Source organism: Mauremys reevesii, linkage group 7 (assembly GCF_016161935.1).
Source record: "Mauremys reevesii isolate NIE-2019 linkage group 7, ASM1616193v1, whole genome shotgun sequence".
NCBI lineage: Eukaryota > Metazoa > Chordata > Testudines > Geoemydidae > Mauremys > Mauremys reevesii.
This window is the reverse complement of record NC_052629.1, coordinates 30,479,836-30,496,870: the sequence shown is the minus strand read 5'-3', so window position 1 is coordinate 30,496,870 and position 17,035 is coordinate 30,479,836. Positions and strand designations below refer to the sequence as shown.

The 17,035-nt window shown below is 38.4% G+C and overlaps 1 protein-coding gene across 4 annotated transcripts in view; it reads left to right on the top strand.

Annotated features, from left to right (window-relative positions):
- IDE (insulin degrading enzyme) overlaps positions 1-3,774 on the top strand; it is a 95,188-nt gene extending 91,414 nt beyond the window's left edge. For all 4 annotated transcript variants that reach the window (XM_039546991.1, XM_039546988.1, XM_039546989.1 and 1 more), the window contains exons 24-25: positions 270-337; positions 953-3,774. In XM_039546991.1, coding sequence (XP_039402925.1) covers positions 270-337; positions 953-1,048 — 164 coding nt within the window. In that variant the 3' untranslated portion in view covers positions 1,049-3,774. The remainder of the gene's footprint in view (positions 1-269; positions 338-952) is intronic.
- Positions 3,775-17,035: the final 13,261 nt, after the last annotated feature.

Genomic DNA, 17,035 nt, shown 5'->3' with positions numbered 1-17,035 from the left:
AATACTGATTCTTCTAGAAGGTGATTAGAAGTGGCATTGACTAGTGTTCACAAAGTCTTTTATTTAAAAACCCTCTTAACTATTTATTGATCCGGGATATTTAAGAATATAAATTAGTTGTTGGGTTCTGCTAAGCAAAAACTACAGGAAGGGATCTTGACATTCATAAACTGTACTTTTAGCTATTTGTCTAGCTTTTAAGAAGTAGTTTCTTTGAGAAGATATTTTAGAAGCTGCAGTCTTTCTAAGTTAATTTTGTTTTTTAATAGGTCCTGTTGTTGGAGAATTTCCAAGCCAAAATGATGTAAATCTGGCACCAGCACCCCCTTTGCCACAGGTAAAAAAAAAAAAATCTGGATACTAAAAATTATTTGATAGTATAGAAAAATGGGCATTGAGTGAGGGTACAGACAGTTTGAAATCCTGCCTGTGATATTATCATTACAAATTGAGGTTTAGGCTCACAACTGTCTCAGAGCTTCTACTTCTTTACAAACATGTTCCCTGCTTCTGTATGTGTGGATTTTATACTGTGTTTTGAAACAGAAGAGGAAACTTCTGCTTTATGCTGGGCTTTCCAGTTGCCCTTGTCCCTATTAATCCATCATAGAAGCAGTAGATGGAAGTGGGTAATTGTATGCTGAGCACCTACGCTATAGAAAAAATGTATTATAAATAAAATCTGAAATAATTTAGAATAAATCTGAAAGTTCTGATTGGGTTCAAAGCTTAAAAGCCATTTTATTAGGTTGCGAGTGTAATAGTAACACTGATATTTTTGAGGAACTGATGATAATCTGATATTTCAGGGCAAAAGAGAGCAAATAGGATTTGTGCATATATGGATAGAACAGTTAAGTGATAAAATCTGAAAGTGAGCAATTTCTCATGTTTTATTTGACACTGAGCAAAGGTTTTTTGTTTTTGTTTTTTCAAATAAACTTCTCTGCAGCCTGATGTGATTCAAAATATGACAGAGTTCAAACGCAGTCTACCACTCTTTCCGTTGGTGAAACCACATGTCAATGTCATGGCTTCAAAACTGTGAAGAATCCCAATGGATGAAGAAATGCAAAGGGATCAATTTCAAGGGGTTTCATTATGAACAAACATCTTAAAGATTATTAGGATAAACAATCCTGTCCATTCTGAGAGTCCCTGATTCACTCTTGGTTCATTCATCATTAATGGTGTGATACGGATACAGAGAATTAGAAAATTAGTTGTAGTCATGTGTCATTTATATTACAAAACAACTGTTGAAAACCAAAATCAACCAGAATATTAAAGGCTCTTGTAGATGCAGTACATTTTTAAAATAGTATATCCCTTAAAATTTTCATTTTGATAACGGAATTTGAAGAAGCCTCCAGACCAAATTGATCTTGCTTAAAATATCCATGTTGTTCTTGCAAAAGGCCATTCAAAATAGCTCTATAATATTTTTTTCAGGAAAAAAAGTATTAAGCCTTTTTTGGTGGGAGGGAGGAGCAAAACTTTTCATAAAAAGGAAGCTTTGACATTTTTTGAAGGATAAAGTGTTGAATGATACCTTTTTTAATTGATCCTCAATGCAATCAACTTGTTTTCTATTTAAGAGTTAAGTAGATCAGTGGAAAAGAGGAAATTTTGCAACAAAATAATAAACAAGGGAGTTGTCTTTAACAGAAGAAGAGTAATTCAATATATTGGCATGGTTTTAATCTTTATATACAAATTTGGGAACATTTTATATTCAAACTAGTAAAATGCTGGAAACACTTGGGTAGTCCATCTTATTTTTGTGAGTGCTCTGCTTGTCTCTTGATTCTTAATACCTCATTCAATTTCTCAGGGTTGCTCTGAGTTGTTTCCTTCTGGTTGAGTAATAAATTTTTATTTTATTTTTAAATTGACATCACTTTTGTTTCCAGTTCAGAAACTGGATGAGGTCACCAATGTTTTTTTGCCCAGTATATTGTTATATTAGGTCTCTATCCAGCAAAACACTTAAAAATGTGCATAACTATAAGCATGTGCATAAGTGCTTTACTAGATCACAGCCTCAGTTTTTGACATAAGCACAGATCAAGTCAAGTTTGGCCCCATGAATGCATCAATTGAGTTTCCCGAATAAGGCTACATGGCTTAGATGCTCAGTCATCACACTCTTTTTTTCTGTCATTCAAAACAAAACAGCAGCACAACATTCTAGTTAATTCCGGTTATATCACAAGATCAGCACAGAAACACAGTAGCCACATGTATAATTCATAATTTTAATTCATAAAGAAAATACCAGAATAATATATAATGAATCCAATTCTTCACCCTTTACTGAGCTTAGTGACTTCATTGGTGGTTCTGCCTCAGTAAAGAAGGCAGGATTAGGCCAAAAGATACAAAAAGGATTTTTAAAAGAGTTATTTTTAGTCTTAAAATATTTTGTTACATTACTAAACTATCTTGCCTTTTGAATGTGTATAATTTACTGTACATGTTTAGGCAGGGCAGGATATGCTAATCACTGAAAACTTAAGGACCTAATCATGTGAACACTTATTATCAGGCATAGCACTTAATACCATAAATACCACTGACATCTTTGAGACTTTGCCCACTATTAACAGAACCTGAACCTTTGGCATATAGTTAAATACATGTGTAGCTTTACTCACATGAGTAGTCCCATTAGCCCTTTGAGGCTAATGGGGACTACTCACATGAATAAAGCAAAACATTGACTTCAGTGGGATTACTCACATGCGTAACATTACATGCATGCTTAAGTGTTTACAGAATCATGGCCCGAGTTTATATTTATCCAAGAAATGCTGCTTTAATTGAATAAATATTATCAACTTAAATGCTGTTAAAAGGTTTACAGCATAAATTGTTTACAAAGAATAATTTTGAAAATGTGCTGTTTCCATGTGATGTTTACTTGTTGTCAGTGAAGGCCAATAGCATTTCTCTCTAGTGTGAAGGAAAAAATATAAATACACTATAGGAAAAAAATGAAATGCTGCTACTTTTTATTCTTTACCATATTCTTCATGAATGTTTCACACATTATGGCTTTCTTTGCCCATAATGCATTTTTTTGTTTATAATTTCCTTTTGGTTAAGATTATTTGTATTATAGGTATTAAAAATGTTGACTGCACACTATACAAATTATCTATTTTGGGATTTAGTATTTAAATGTAGCACTCTTATGGTGAAAAGAAATGAAACAGCCTCTATTTTGTGTAAAAAAAAAAATATAATTAAAGTGATGTGAACTCAGATTTTAACAATTTATATATATATATATATATGTCCCCCCACACACACACATCTATACATACAAATTGGAGTGATGTTATATTTAACAGTACCACAAATCATTTTTTCCAGAAAAGAACATTTAGTATTTTTAAGTTCTGGAGTGAAAGTGGGAACTCATGTGGCATGACAGCAACTTTTAATTGCTTTTAAGTGTTCTCCAGCATTTTACAGTTTCTGAGTTTGTTATAGCAGTACAGTTTAACTCAGGCATATTAATGGATTCATTTGAATGGATCCAAAGCTGCAGTGTCTACAAGCAATAACAGACTACCTAGAATACACTGTAATTCAGTTTCAGTGCTTGTTAAATTAAGTTTCTGTAACAAACCATAAATGATTAGATTGCAGTAATTTTTGCAAGTGCTATTTTGAGCAGTTGATGTGTAATTGGGTGCATGCGACACAGCCAGAATGACAGAGTGCTAGAGTTACCCTGTTTACAATAAACAATCTGATTTAATCGTTGGAGTTCTTCATTTGTTTTGTTCTGTTCTGGTAATGTTTCTATCAGCCGAAGTGTTGGTTTTTCCGATAGCATTGATCGTAAAGTAGTGCTGACTGGACTGGCCGTGATTGCTTTTGGGTGCTTCCAATTCATTTCTGCTAGGGAAGTGCCAGAGGGCAGTGCTGCATGTTGCATAAATAACCTGATGGCTTCCCTGCACAAATATTAGAAGACTTTTTAATATATAGAATTTATATCTAGGCGGATGTCTCTCTATTTTTTTTAAAGTAATTATAAAAGAGAATTTTAAAATTACTAAATCTTGAACTGGCAATCTTGGAGCAGCCTATTAGACCATCACTGTGGTTTGATAGTGTTATACTTCGGTAGCTTATCTCTGGTAGCTATTGTGGTCATTTTATCTTTTTTTTACATGTATAAAGTAAAATACCTGTTACTAGGGTTAGAGATCAGTGAGGTTACTGCTGGAACTATAAATGGTGAGAGTTTTGAGTGCAAAGACTTAGTGTCAGCCTCCTCTTTTGCTGCCCCTGCCAGTGGGGGGCTCCTAGAGAAAAACGTCTTTTAGGTTGCAAGGAGAAACAGTCTGAAGGGTGAGAGCTGGTATTGGAAAGAAGGATTAGAAGAACTTGAAGTGGGGTTACAGGATTGTCATTAGTGGGGAGGAGGATGCCAAAAGGATTTGACTTTCGAGAAATGAACTCTGAAGACCACTCATTCACCCAGTCAGTATCCTGTCTCAGACAATGGCCATCACCAGATGTCTCAAGGTGCAAAAGCAAGCCCAGAAGGCAGAGGTGAAATAATCTGCCTCCCCAACATTAGGTCTTATCCTGATCTCTAATGATTAGAGATTGGCTAAATCCTGAAACATTAGGTTTAAATTTCTCTTCGCAAAATGTATTGTTCATTATAAGTCTGGATAGTCTTGATATCCACAAAAGTGTCCAGTTTTTCTGAATCTTGTTAAGTTCTTGGCCTGAAAGATTTCCTGTGGCAATGACTTCCACAGTTTAAACACACGTGTGAAAAACTATTTCCCTTTATCTGTTTTGGAATTTCCTACCTCTCAGTTTCATTGACTGTCCCATCATTCTTGTGTTATGGGAAACGTCTGTTCTCCCTGTCTCAATCCACTTTCTCTAAACCATTTTTTAAATTATATCCCCTCTTATTCATCTCCTTTCTTGAATCTCTTCATATGAGAGTTTTCTACGCACTTTTTTGACCGCAGCATAGTGAGTGGAGGCTTTCATTGAGCTAGCTACAATAATGACCAGGTCCCTTTTTTGAGTCAACACAGTTCATTTATTCTTCAAATCAGTTTCAAATTTATTACTCAGATTTAAATCAAGTTTGCACATTCTGTGGCTGCATGCCCCAGAATACACAGTGCTTCTATACATATGAGATATTTTAAATGTATGATTCATGGAAGCTCAGCAGACAGGACCTCAGATCTACAGGCCTTTTCCTATGTTATTTTAAAGGTATAAGAAATATGAATCTTAACTACCTCTCCTACCTTTGATATGATTTCAGAAGAGGCCAAGCATATGAGTCTGTCTGCAGTGCTCCAGAATACAGTTTGAAATTGATAGGTGACAGGTGTGCACTCTGGGGCATAAAGCACAAAGTATGTAAAATTTGAATTAAAATTTAAAGAGAAACAATTAGCCTGAGTGGGAAGTCAAGGGTTCCCGGAGAGTCAAGAAATGTTAATATTAAGCGTGGTAAAATCATATTGGACCATCTTAAACTGTGAGATTATGTCCAGCTCCAATTTAGCTAAACTCAGGCATCTAAATAAGATTAGTATTTAAAATATTTATGAATTTTTAAATTCAATACAAATATTTTCAAATCTGTTCAGAGCCCACGTCCTTAGTGAGGACTAACTGCACAGCAAGGTTCAGGTTTAAAGCTATTAAAGGAATTCATTTGGAAATGTTGGGGCCAGTTTAAAACACCAGGAACTCATAAACATTTTGCAGCCGCATAACTCAAAAATGGCTTATTGGATGCTGTTGAGCTTTCCAACTTGCCTTGGATATGAATGAAATTTAGCATGAGAAATATCAACCCAAATGGATATCTTTTGGTGAAGCTAGAAAGGGTCGTAATGTATTAGTTCCTCCAGCTTTGGAGTCACTGTGAGATGTCAACCAGTTCTGCAGTTCCTTTTGTCTTTACGAAAATGTCTGGCCTCCTAACACCAACATTCTGAGCCTTCAGCTTCACAGAAGGAAATTGTTCCTCACAAGGCACATGGAGTTCCAGGAGGGCTCAATTGTGAGGTACTTAAATGTGGTCATTGTGACCTTCACGTCACACACTTTCCATTAGTATTCACTGATGTCTAGCTGTTAAAGCTCAAGGTTCAGAAATCTGAAAACTCTATGCAAATGACAATGCCATATCTTGCATATTTGATTAATTTGAATTTTCTTAAAATAATTGGAAAAAAATCTTAACTCTGACAGGACTGCAGCATCAAATGAGCTTCAGGCATATAGGAATTGTTGTATTTGTAGCTGGCTTCAGCATCTCCCCAAGCTGGGTGCCTAGTTCTGGCTGCTTCTTCCCCCTGGCTCATTAGCTGAGAGGGCTCTGGCGTGTCATTCTAGAGATACCTACTAGTTTATGGCCACGATGGACTGCGTGTATTTGCTTCAGGATATGTTTCTGTGCTTAGCATTAGCCTGGCTGGGTCCTGGTAAGCTCTAACCATAAATATCACTCCTAGAACAAATGATCCTAACCAAGAATATTCAGCCTAGAGTGTTTCCTCAGCTCTCCAAGTCAGGAAATGTAAACAGCTAGGCAGGAACAGTTCAGAAAGTAGCTGAAAACAGGAGCTCCCCAACCAGAACCGGAGTCTGAACAGATCAGCTGAAGTATATAGCCCATGACTTGTAATGTTGTAATGTGAAACCTAATAAGAATGTACATTAAGCATCCTTTATAGGGGTACAGACTATAATGTACTTAAGGGTGGAGTGGTATGTGTAGCAGAAGGCTTTGTATTTTGGAATTCCTACTTTGGAATTAAACCTAATTACTAGCTTAGGCCTGTCATGAAATTTAAATTATAGACAATCATATCTAACTAAATGTATACAAAATGTACACTTTGTTATGGTGTTTGCCCACACCCTGCACCAGCCTAATAAAAATACAATTAAAAAATTAAAAGTTGTATTACTGTAACATAAATACTGTGCGTATAAGTTGAAAGTAGATAATTGTGGGATATATTGCACCCCTTTCTATGATAACACTCTGTCATGTAATATCTAGTTTAACCTATATTATAAACTTTTGAGGGAAGGGACCATGTGTGATGTTTATAAATTGTCATGCACTTCTATGGCATTGCATTGTGATATAGCACGGCCAGAGGGCAGCAGGAGAGTGATAGATGGAAGATATGTAAGCCCCAGGATGATGAGAGCCTTATTCCCTGTAGAGGGAAGAGAGGCTGCTACAGATTAATTAGAGCACCTGAAACCAATTAAGCCAATTAGAGCACCTGAAGCCAGTCACCTGATAAAAACTCCCTGCTTCGATCAGACAGTTGGAGGAGTTGAAGCAGAGTGGTTTGGTATTGGAGTGGAGAGCAGTTTGGAGAAGTGCTGTGACGGGCCAGAAGACCAAGACCCTAGGTAAAGGGAAACCCGGCTTGTGCAGAGCAGAGGGACTCTACAGACACAAGGGGTGGGGTTGGGAGAAACTTGGCCCAAGTGGAGAGAGGGCAGGAAGCCCCACAAGCTGAAGGGCCGGAGAGGGAAGTAGCTCAGGGGAAGGAATCACTAGTTCAAGTCCGGGTCTCACCGCTGTGCCTAGGGCCCCTGGGCTGAGACCCGGAGTAGAGAGCTATTTAAGTGTCTGACGACCTAGTAGTTTGGGATGATGTAACTTGTTTAGAAAGTGAACGGCAAAGCAAAAATTAAAATTGAATTGGGTCTTGGTTTATGTGAGAGTACCCCACTAAACAAGAATGTAGGTAGGGTGACCAGACAGCAAGTGTGAAAAATCGGGACGGGGGTGGGGGGTAATAGAAGCCTATATAAGAAAAAGACACAAAAATTGGGACTTTCCCTATAAAATCGGGACATCTGGTCACCCTAAATGTAGGAGATACTCAGTAGAGAAATTTTAAATAAAGTGAAAATAATTTCCCCCAGTCCATTGGATATTTCTGGTTCATTGAAGATCCTAAGATGAATCACTGAGTGATATTAGAGATACCATATGTCAGATACCAATGTTAGCAGAAACATGCACCGTGCTCAGAAGAGTATTATTTAATTGTTGCTGCAGAACCCAATGGGTGGCACCACAGGATCTACTGGCCAGTGGCACCCCTCCTGTATTAGAAGAGCTGCCACTGATGAATTCCCAGTGCTTCTTCCTAGTTCTGGGATTGGTTAATGAATGAGAGGGAGGAGCAGAGCAGAGGAGGCCTTCCACCAATCTCATTGGCTCCCTGCCATTCTCAATTTTTCTAATGTACTCTAAAGAATTATGGCTTTTGATGGCTAGGGAGAGTTAATGTTTGCGTAATAAAATTTTGCATCTTGGGTGGTTTTTTTTTTTAATGTCCAGTACGTAAAATTTTGAGGTCATTCCTTAGCATAGTATAATTAAAGTGTAGTCCTACTCTGAAAAATAACTGCATTAAACCAGATCTTCTTAGTCAACTATTCTGTTCCCTATGCAAATTTAGAGTAATATCAGTTTATTTTAGTGACAGGTTTTTACTACATTTTAATCCTGTTAGCCCTGCAACTAAAAAGGAGGGATTTTGATTCTGTTCCTTCTTTTGCCCCATTAATAGGAGAGCTTGTTAAATTTTCCAGTTGCACAGATAATCAAGTTACAAAATCACTGGATACAATGTGACCCCAAACCTGGGAACACTTAACTTTAACACTGACATCAGTGCAGCCACTCACATGGTTAAAATTAAGCATGTATATATTAGCAATTTCTGAGTTTACTTAATCCTGTGCCAAATTTAGGCCTTGATCCTGCAGGCACTTTTGTTTCACAGGTCTAAAAGAGCAGAATTTGACCCACAGAATCTTGTACTGGTGACGATGAAGGACAATGAAAGACCATAGTTTGATTTTTCAAAACCGATGCTGAGTTTGCTGAACTGGCATTTAGAAAACTATCCGTTTACCTATAAACTGAGCAAATTTGATATTGAAATCAAGACAATAAATGGACTCACAGTTCCATTTCATAGTCTTTTTTTTTTAAGAATAAACTACACTTTAAATTATAATTTGAGGAGGAATGTTCAGATTTGTGGCCTAGACAATTAATGACTGTTTACTACCCAAGTCATAGCTAAAGGGTGCGTATGGGCGGGCTTGCTTTACAACCCCCATCCCTCTGGCCTTCCGTCCGCACTGGGCCAGATCAGGGTTGTGGAGGGTGCACATCATACAGTTGGTGGGTTGCTTTAGTAAAAAGTTTGGGAATAACTGGTCTAGCAGTAGTACATTTGGTTCTTTGTTCCCTGTGCCAGCTGTGGATGTCACACTCTCCTTATAGTTTCAAACTGTTAAAAAACCAACAACACACACCAACCACACCCCATTTATGCATTATGTGCCACTTAGAACCTTAATGGAATTTTTAACACTTTTCTGAATTTAACATAAAATGAAAATGTTTTCTGTGCTGTTCACAGTTAAAATTGTGAGAGGTTCTGTTGACATATCATATTTTTAGCATTTGTGGGCTGTTATAAAGAGCATGGTGATTAATTGTTCTTCACGTCTACTGAAGGTAGGACAAGAAGTAATGGTCTTAATCTTCACCAAGGGAGATTGAGGTTAGAAATTAGGAAAAGCTTTCCATAAGGGTAGTTAAACTCTGGAATAGGCTTCCCAGGGAGGCTGTGGAATCCCCATCATTGGAGGTTTTTAAGAACAGGTTAGATAAACACCTGTCAGGGATGGTTTAAGTATACTTGGGCCATCCTCAGTTCAGGAGGCTGGACTTGGATGACTTCTCAAAGTCTCTTCCAGCCCTATGAGTCTATGAACATAATTTTGGAGGGTTTCATTTATAGCTTTTTTTGATATATCAAAGTTTAAAGAAAATTTGCTATGCAAAAAAAAATTAAAAGTTGTAGATTATAATTAAAACATACTTTCTTTTATAGAAGTAGTATGTTTTTTTTAAACAGCTATGATTTTTTGTTTAATGGAAAAGTTAATTTAATTGCTTGGAAAAGAATGTAATAATTCTGTATAAAAATGTCCTAAATCAGCTATGAATAGCGATGCTTTCTTGGTATCTTTCTTTCACACACACAACTGTGATTAAAATTCTTCTTGGTGCTATGAGGGAACATTTTTTTTTTGTTCTTGTTGTTCCACGTAATAATGTGAAGCGCTTGAAGAAGTTGTGCATCTCACCTACTTTGTGCATGAACTATGTTTCTTCATGTTTTCATGAGGAAAATCTTAAGAGGGGGGTGTGTGTGTGTGTATGGTTTTAAAAAATAAATGGTAGCCTAGAGAAAAAAATTTAAAATGTTTGAGATAATGAATTAGTTCACAATCACAGCACGCTGCACTTGTGAGGAATGTGTAGTTATTTTATAAGTAGTACAACCATTGAAGTTCTCTCTCTTCACAACTTTACTGTTATGGTGTCTGTCATTTGTGTGTCTAAACTGATTTTCTCTCTCTCTCTCTCTCTCTCTCTCTCTCTCTCTCAAAAGTCTGTTACTCATTCTGTGTTCTTGTCTCCTTTGTCCTGACAGTCTACCACATAATATAAATTCTGTTAATGTTTTTATCCTCTTTCTTTATACAACTTCTGTTTGTCTTGATGCCATAGATCAGTATAATGCTTAGTACAAAATAAAGATGTTGAACATATCCATGGAAATGTAGTTGAGTTTACTTCCATTTCTACACCTGTGCTGAGTTTGAGGGGTTGAATTCGTTTACAGAATGTATAAGCATAGCCCAGTTTCTCCCTGCTGAATAGTGGCAATTCTATGAAGCGTGGGGTATCTCATTGTCTGTAGCATATAAGTTTCTGGCATCGGAAATGTTGAATCATGAAGCTGACATTAGCATAACCATTGGTGGTAAATAAAATAATTCCAACCTCATTTAAAACTTCTTGTGCTATTAATTTTGTGTCCCTCATTTTGGGTCCGTGTTCGCAGTTTGGGATTTAACTGAGATGCAGGGTTATAAGCCTGTGGCTACTGAAAACCTTTTCCTTTTATGCAGTTGACTGAAATCATTTCACCAGTTCTACCAAAATGAAAATGACCTTTTAGTACTAATGACAATCCTCACAGAAATGACTTTTGCAGAGGATGGTTGTTTGGTCTGCAGCACCACAACATAAAGCTAAACAGGCAGGACGTGATTCTATGGCACTGTACTCTCCCGCTTTTCCTGGGAGACTCCTGATTTTAGCTGCCATCTCCTGAGGAGACAGGAGGACTCTGCAGGAAGTGGGGTGAGATCCTCTGCCTTTATCCACTCCTCATCTCAATGATCACTAAGTCACAGAGACCTGGAGTGTGAGAAATCCCCACTTCCAGTTAGAAGTCAGAAGTAGCTCTGCAGGAGGTACCCTCACCACAGCAGCAGCTGCCTGCCCCCACAATACTGGGCTTCTGCACTTGAAGCTGGGACAGAGGTGAGTATAGAGGAAACCCAGTGTCTGCTGCTCCCACTGCCAAAGGCCTGCTGTCCCTGGTTGGTACCTGCTATGCCAGCTGCTGCCTTGCAGCAGCCCTAAGCCCCGTTCTCCTCATGCACAGGATGGGGTCTGTAACCCCAGCACAAAACATTTTCAGCCTTCTAGGAAGTAGAAATTTGTAATGCAATAAACCCCCAAATACCATCTGACTGTAGCAGTCATGAGAGCTGGAAGTAGAAAATGTTTTTTAAAAAAGGGTTTAAATTGCGTACATTCCTCTTCCAGCCTTGCTATAGCCCAGGAGTCGTGATGGTTGAGTATAACTAATTTACTCCAGGCCATACTGTCCTTTCGTGTGTATGCGCTCGCCCTGCTCACCGTGCTGCTGTGCCAGGTTGGAAGCATGGATGAACACAGCCTTCTCCAGAGCACAGAGTTCTTTTCTTTCCCTCTGCGAACCTGGATTCTGCAAGAGGCGCAGTTTGGCACTGCCTGATCTGAATGCTGCAGAGCTGTGACGCCTGTGTACTGCATGGACTCGGGCTGAATCAAGACGTTTAATGTTTTTTCTTCTTCAAAGCAGGGTGTTCTGGGGTAGCTTCAAAGCAGGGCATTCTAGGGTAGCAGGGACACATTTAAAAGGAAACTGCAAGTGCAGAAGTTAGACTTCAATCAGACACAAGGCGAGAAGAGTGTGTATTCTAAAGCTGCAAAACTGAAAATCCAGGGTTACTTTGAACCCCAGCTTTGTATATGTAGCTTTCTATGCTATTTTAAGTGTGCCTGGTGCTTATAACTGGGAGACAATGTCCCTGTGCCAAAGAGCTTATGAGCTGAATAATTTTTGTTACTAAACCTGCTGCAGGATGAGCCTCATCTTATCTTAGCCTTCCCATGTCTGTGTAGGAAAAGAGCCAGGGGGTGGAAATGGAGCAAGAGATGGAATAGAGATGCAAGGTGTTTTAATGAAAGAAAATTCAGAAAAAGTGTAAAGAAAATGTGTCAGGGAAAAGCTGAGGTGAGCCAGAATAAGAGAAGAAAGGGAGTGTAAATAATATAAAGCAGAGGTTCTCAAACTATGGTCCGAGCTCCATTCAGGTGATCCGCGGATAGTTCCCTCTAAGGTGCACGCCTGGGTGGCTGCCGCAAGAGAATGAAGACAGGTGTGGCTCCACTAACTAGGTGCCTGGACCCTGGAGAAGATGCACATGTAAGGTGAGGTGGTAGCTTTGGTGGAATAGGGGGGAGGTGGGAAGGGCAGTGGGGGGAGTAGAGGGGGTGGGGGGAATTTAGGACGTGCAGGGCTGCGGTAGCCAGAGAATGAGGTGACTTTCCCCAGCTCCAGGGCTGTGACTGCTGGGGAGCGACCCCCACCCCCCTTCTTCCCAGGCCCAGCTCAGGGGCTGCTGTGGCACAGGAGAGAGGGAGCGATCCCCCCTCCTTCCCACCCCCAGCTCGGGGGCTGCCACGGCAGGGGGGAGAGGGCACATCCATCGCATTAGAAAGGTAAGACTACTGATATTCAAATATGAGTTGTATGCTTTTATTTGTAGAACAAAAAAGGGTGGGTTTTTTTGTTTGTTTTTTAGATAGCGCTTTACAATCATTAGCTAATGGTACAAACAACATTTGGAAAGATCATTAAGTGGTCTGCCGAGACCCTCAACAATTTTCAAGTGGTCCGCAAAAAAAAAAAAAAGTTTGAGAACCATTGAACTAAAGGGTTCTTCATTAGTGTGCTTGCATAGTGCTTTGACTTTGTATGTGAAGACTCTGTATATGTTTAATGCATTTTAATCTAAATGGCAAAGGTGTTAGTTTCTAAGGTAATTATAGTGCTTTTCATCTCAAAGAGCTCTCCATTAGTGGGGATCAGGAGCCAGGCACATAAAACAGTGGGAAATTTTGCTTAGGACACCAGGGGAAACTCATCTTCTGGAAAGCACTGTGGCATTTTTCTGTCCATGCAGAGCAGATAGATAAACAATTTACTGCTGTGTTGAACTTTTCAGAGGCTACAGCTTCATCCATTCAGAAGCTGATGCAGAATGTGGCAGCTGGCTGGTTATGTGGACTGTCTCTCAGTAATCAGAACTGACTGCCTATTAGTTTCCAGGTGGAGTTTCAGGTGTTGGCTTTGATCTACAAAGTACTAAAAGGCTCAGTGATCTGATGGCCTTCCTGGGAGGACTCATCATATTTGAGAACTTGATTTAGCTTGCTCATGCCATGAAAATATAAAGATTTTTTTTTCTGCTTTGGGGAAATTGGACCCAATTTGATACTCTGGCAAGAGTATAAAAATATTGTAGAGGAATAAATAGTATCTTTCAGAACTGGAAGGTGGAAAAAGAACATTGCAGAGTTCTTGGCTTGAGAGAAATTGGCTTTATAAACATACTCTTGAAGACTAATTTGAATTCTTGGTTGAGCTCTCAACTGAATAATTGCTCTGTATGATTTGAAACATTTTGAATTATTTAAATTCTCATTTGCTGTAATTGAATAACATTGTGGTTGGTGATTTAAAATGTTGAATTAATTATGACATTTTATTAAATTCTCTTTTGTCTTTTCTCATGTCAGTTTTACTTTTTACTTTAGCAGATTCCTTTAAAATATATGAGCCCAATACAGGAGTGATGTTAGAGCTTTCTATGTTTTGATGCTTATCATTGTTCAAGAGTGTCTAAAATGGTGTAACTAGCATATGAAGGAGTCAGAAAAAGGTGCAAATTAAAGGTCTATTCCAAATTGCACCTTCTTTTCCTTGCTAAATTCCTCTCTTCTGGCCACTTGGTGTGTGAATTGCACTAGGTTTCCTTAAGAATTGGTTAGACTCCCTTACAACTCTTGCTTATAATCAAATGACAAAGTCAGAAGTGATGTATATGGGGACATGTAAATTGCATGTTGGTAAGTGGGTGCAAATCTAAGGGAGTTTACAAGGAGTCTAAATTTGGTGTATCAGACATTTAAGAGGGCCACAAAAAAGTGTTGCTCTAGCTACCCTCTTGACTCAGATCCACTTTTGAATTGTTAAATCTAAAGACTGCCTAAACATTAGTCATACCCGTGAAGATCTTTTTAGGACATTGGATGTCTCTCCATCACATTCCAAATCTCAGCTGAAAACATCTTTGTCCCTTTCTGGTATCTTGTAACTCCTCTCTGTGCTGTTCTCTCTCTAACGCTATTATTTGTCTCTGGCATAATTCAGAATAACCTAAGTATGAGGACGGGAAGAGCTGCTGGTTTGGAAAAAGGGATATGGTTCCTGCCATAGACATTGTCTTGGAGGAAAGATCCCACAGTTTCAGCATGGAGAGAAGCATATGTGTACAAGGAAGAAAGAGTCGCACCTTTTTCAGGTTCCTTGGCATTCAAGGGCTAAACCAGAATGTGTTTGCTCTCTGCCTCTTTTAATTGTTCTAATATTACAATACGGCACGGTGATAGGAGAGCAGGGCACTAGGTTTTTGGAGACCCAAAACACTAGTTCTAGATTGAGAAATTTATTGCAATCACTGTGAGACATTCATTTTCAGTTTAATAAAACAGACACTCACTTTATTACACCAAACCTGGATGTAGCCTACTACCAAAGAACAAGGTTTACACTTCTTATGGATCAGAGCCATAGTTCTTGCATCTTTTACTCTTTATAGGCTATTCGTTAAGCTCAAACCATTATTCACTGAGATGCCAAATCAGTAGGTTAAATAGTACAAATGACACAAGAGGTCACTGAATAAAATGTGTTCAAATTATTCACCAGATGGTTGGTGGTAGCCATTCCATAATAGATAGAATGTTGTTTTTTGACTTGCAACCTGCAGACAAGTAATGCTTAATATTTATATAGAATAAATATCTTTAATAAGGAGCTTATCATTACAAAGCTTTAAATAAAAAATGAATTGAACTCTTAACTCAGAAAATGGCATAGTCAAGAAAGGAGAAAGAATACAAAGAGTAAAAGCCATGAGAGAGAGATTCATGGCCCAGATCTGATGTTTGCAGACATTCAGAAAGCCTCCTTAGACATCAACTATAAGGCATCTACCAAGAAGAAATCCAGATTTCTTCCAGGATTCTTGTCCCCAGACTAAACAACAACTGTCCTTAAAGCCATCCCTAAAACATTTCATTTGAGTTCTTCATTCAAGCAATAAATAACAATGCCAAAGCTTAACTCAGAATTTGGTCTTCATGAGCCCTGCAAAAGTACCAGACTAGATAATTTCTAAACTCAACTCTTCTTGCTAATTTGACAGTTATAACTAGATGTTTTCCCTTTAGGTTCAGTTTGAACCACTGGCTACTATTCAGCTTAGAAAGGTTTCGTTTGCCTGCAACTCGAAAGCTGAACTAATTAGAGATAGGACACAACTACTGTAAGTTGTGTTTAGGAACTGCAGTTGGTGGGAAGAACCTGATAAATGAAGGGCCAGAAGGGACAACTATAATCATTTAGTTTGACCTCCTGTATAACACAGGCCCTAAGACTTCCTTGAATTAATTCCTTTTGAACCAGAGCATATCTTTTTAGAAAAACATCCAGTCTTGACTTAAAAATGGCCAGTGATGGAGAATCCACCACAATCCTTTGTAAGTTGTTCCAAGGGTTAACTACCCTCACTGTTAAAAATGTGCATCTTATTTCTAGTGTGAATTTGTCTAGCTTCACTTTTCAGTTATTGGATCTTGTTATGCCTTTGTCTGCTAGATTGAAGAGCCCTCTATTATCAATTTTCTGTTCTCCATACAGGTACTTATGGACTATGATCAAATCATCCACCCTTAACCTTTTCTTCCTTAAGCTAAATAGTTTGAGTTCCTTGAGTTTTTTAATATAAGGAATGTTTTCCAATCCTTTAATCACTTTCATGGCTCTTCTCTGAACCCTCTCCAATTGTTCAACATCTTTCTTGAATTGTGGACCCCAGAACTAAACAAAGTATTCCAATACTGGTTTTCACCAGTGCCAAATACAGAGGTAATATAACCTCTCTGCTCCTGCTTAGTATTCCCAGGTTTACACATCCAAGGATCACACTAGCCCTTTTGGCCACACTGTGATCTGGGTGCTCATGTTCAGCTGATTATCCACCATGATCCTCAAGTCCTTTTCAGAACCACTGCTTTCCAAGACAGAGTTCCCCCACCCTATAACTATGGCTACATTCTTCGTTTCTAGATGTGTGACTTTATATCTGACCATATTGAAACATATTTGTGGATTGCTCTGTGTCAGGTAGACTCACAATACACTGACATGGATGAGGGAAACTGTATCCTTCAAACTGAATACTGTATTTTATAACTTATAGATATACAGACTCGTGTACAACACCCTATTACATACATGCTGCTCACTGATTGGCCCTCATAGGTATATATAGTAGGTATAAGAAAAGGAATTGGTGTGTTTTTCCTTCTCTTACATGTGCTGTTCATGCAGCTGCCAAAAGGGATAAATTCAGATGTTGTGCAGATTATTTTAGAATGCATTGTTAATTAGTTACCTAGGGGATCATCAGGCAGAGCTAATTATCCTGTGATGAGGCT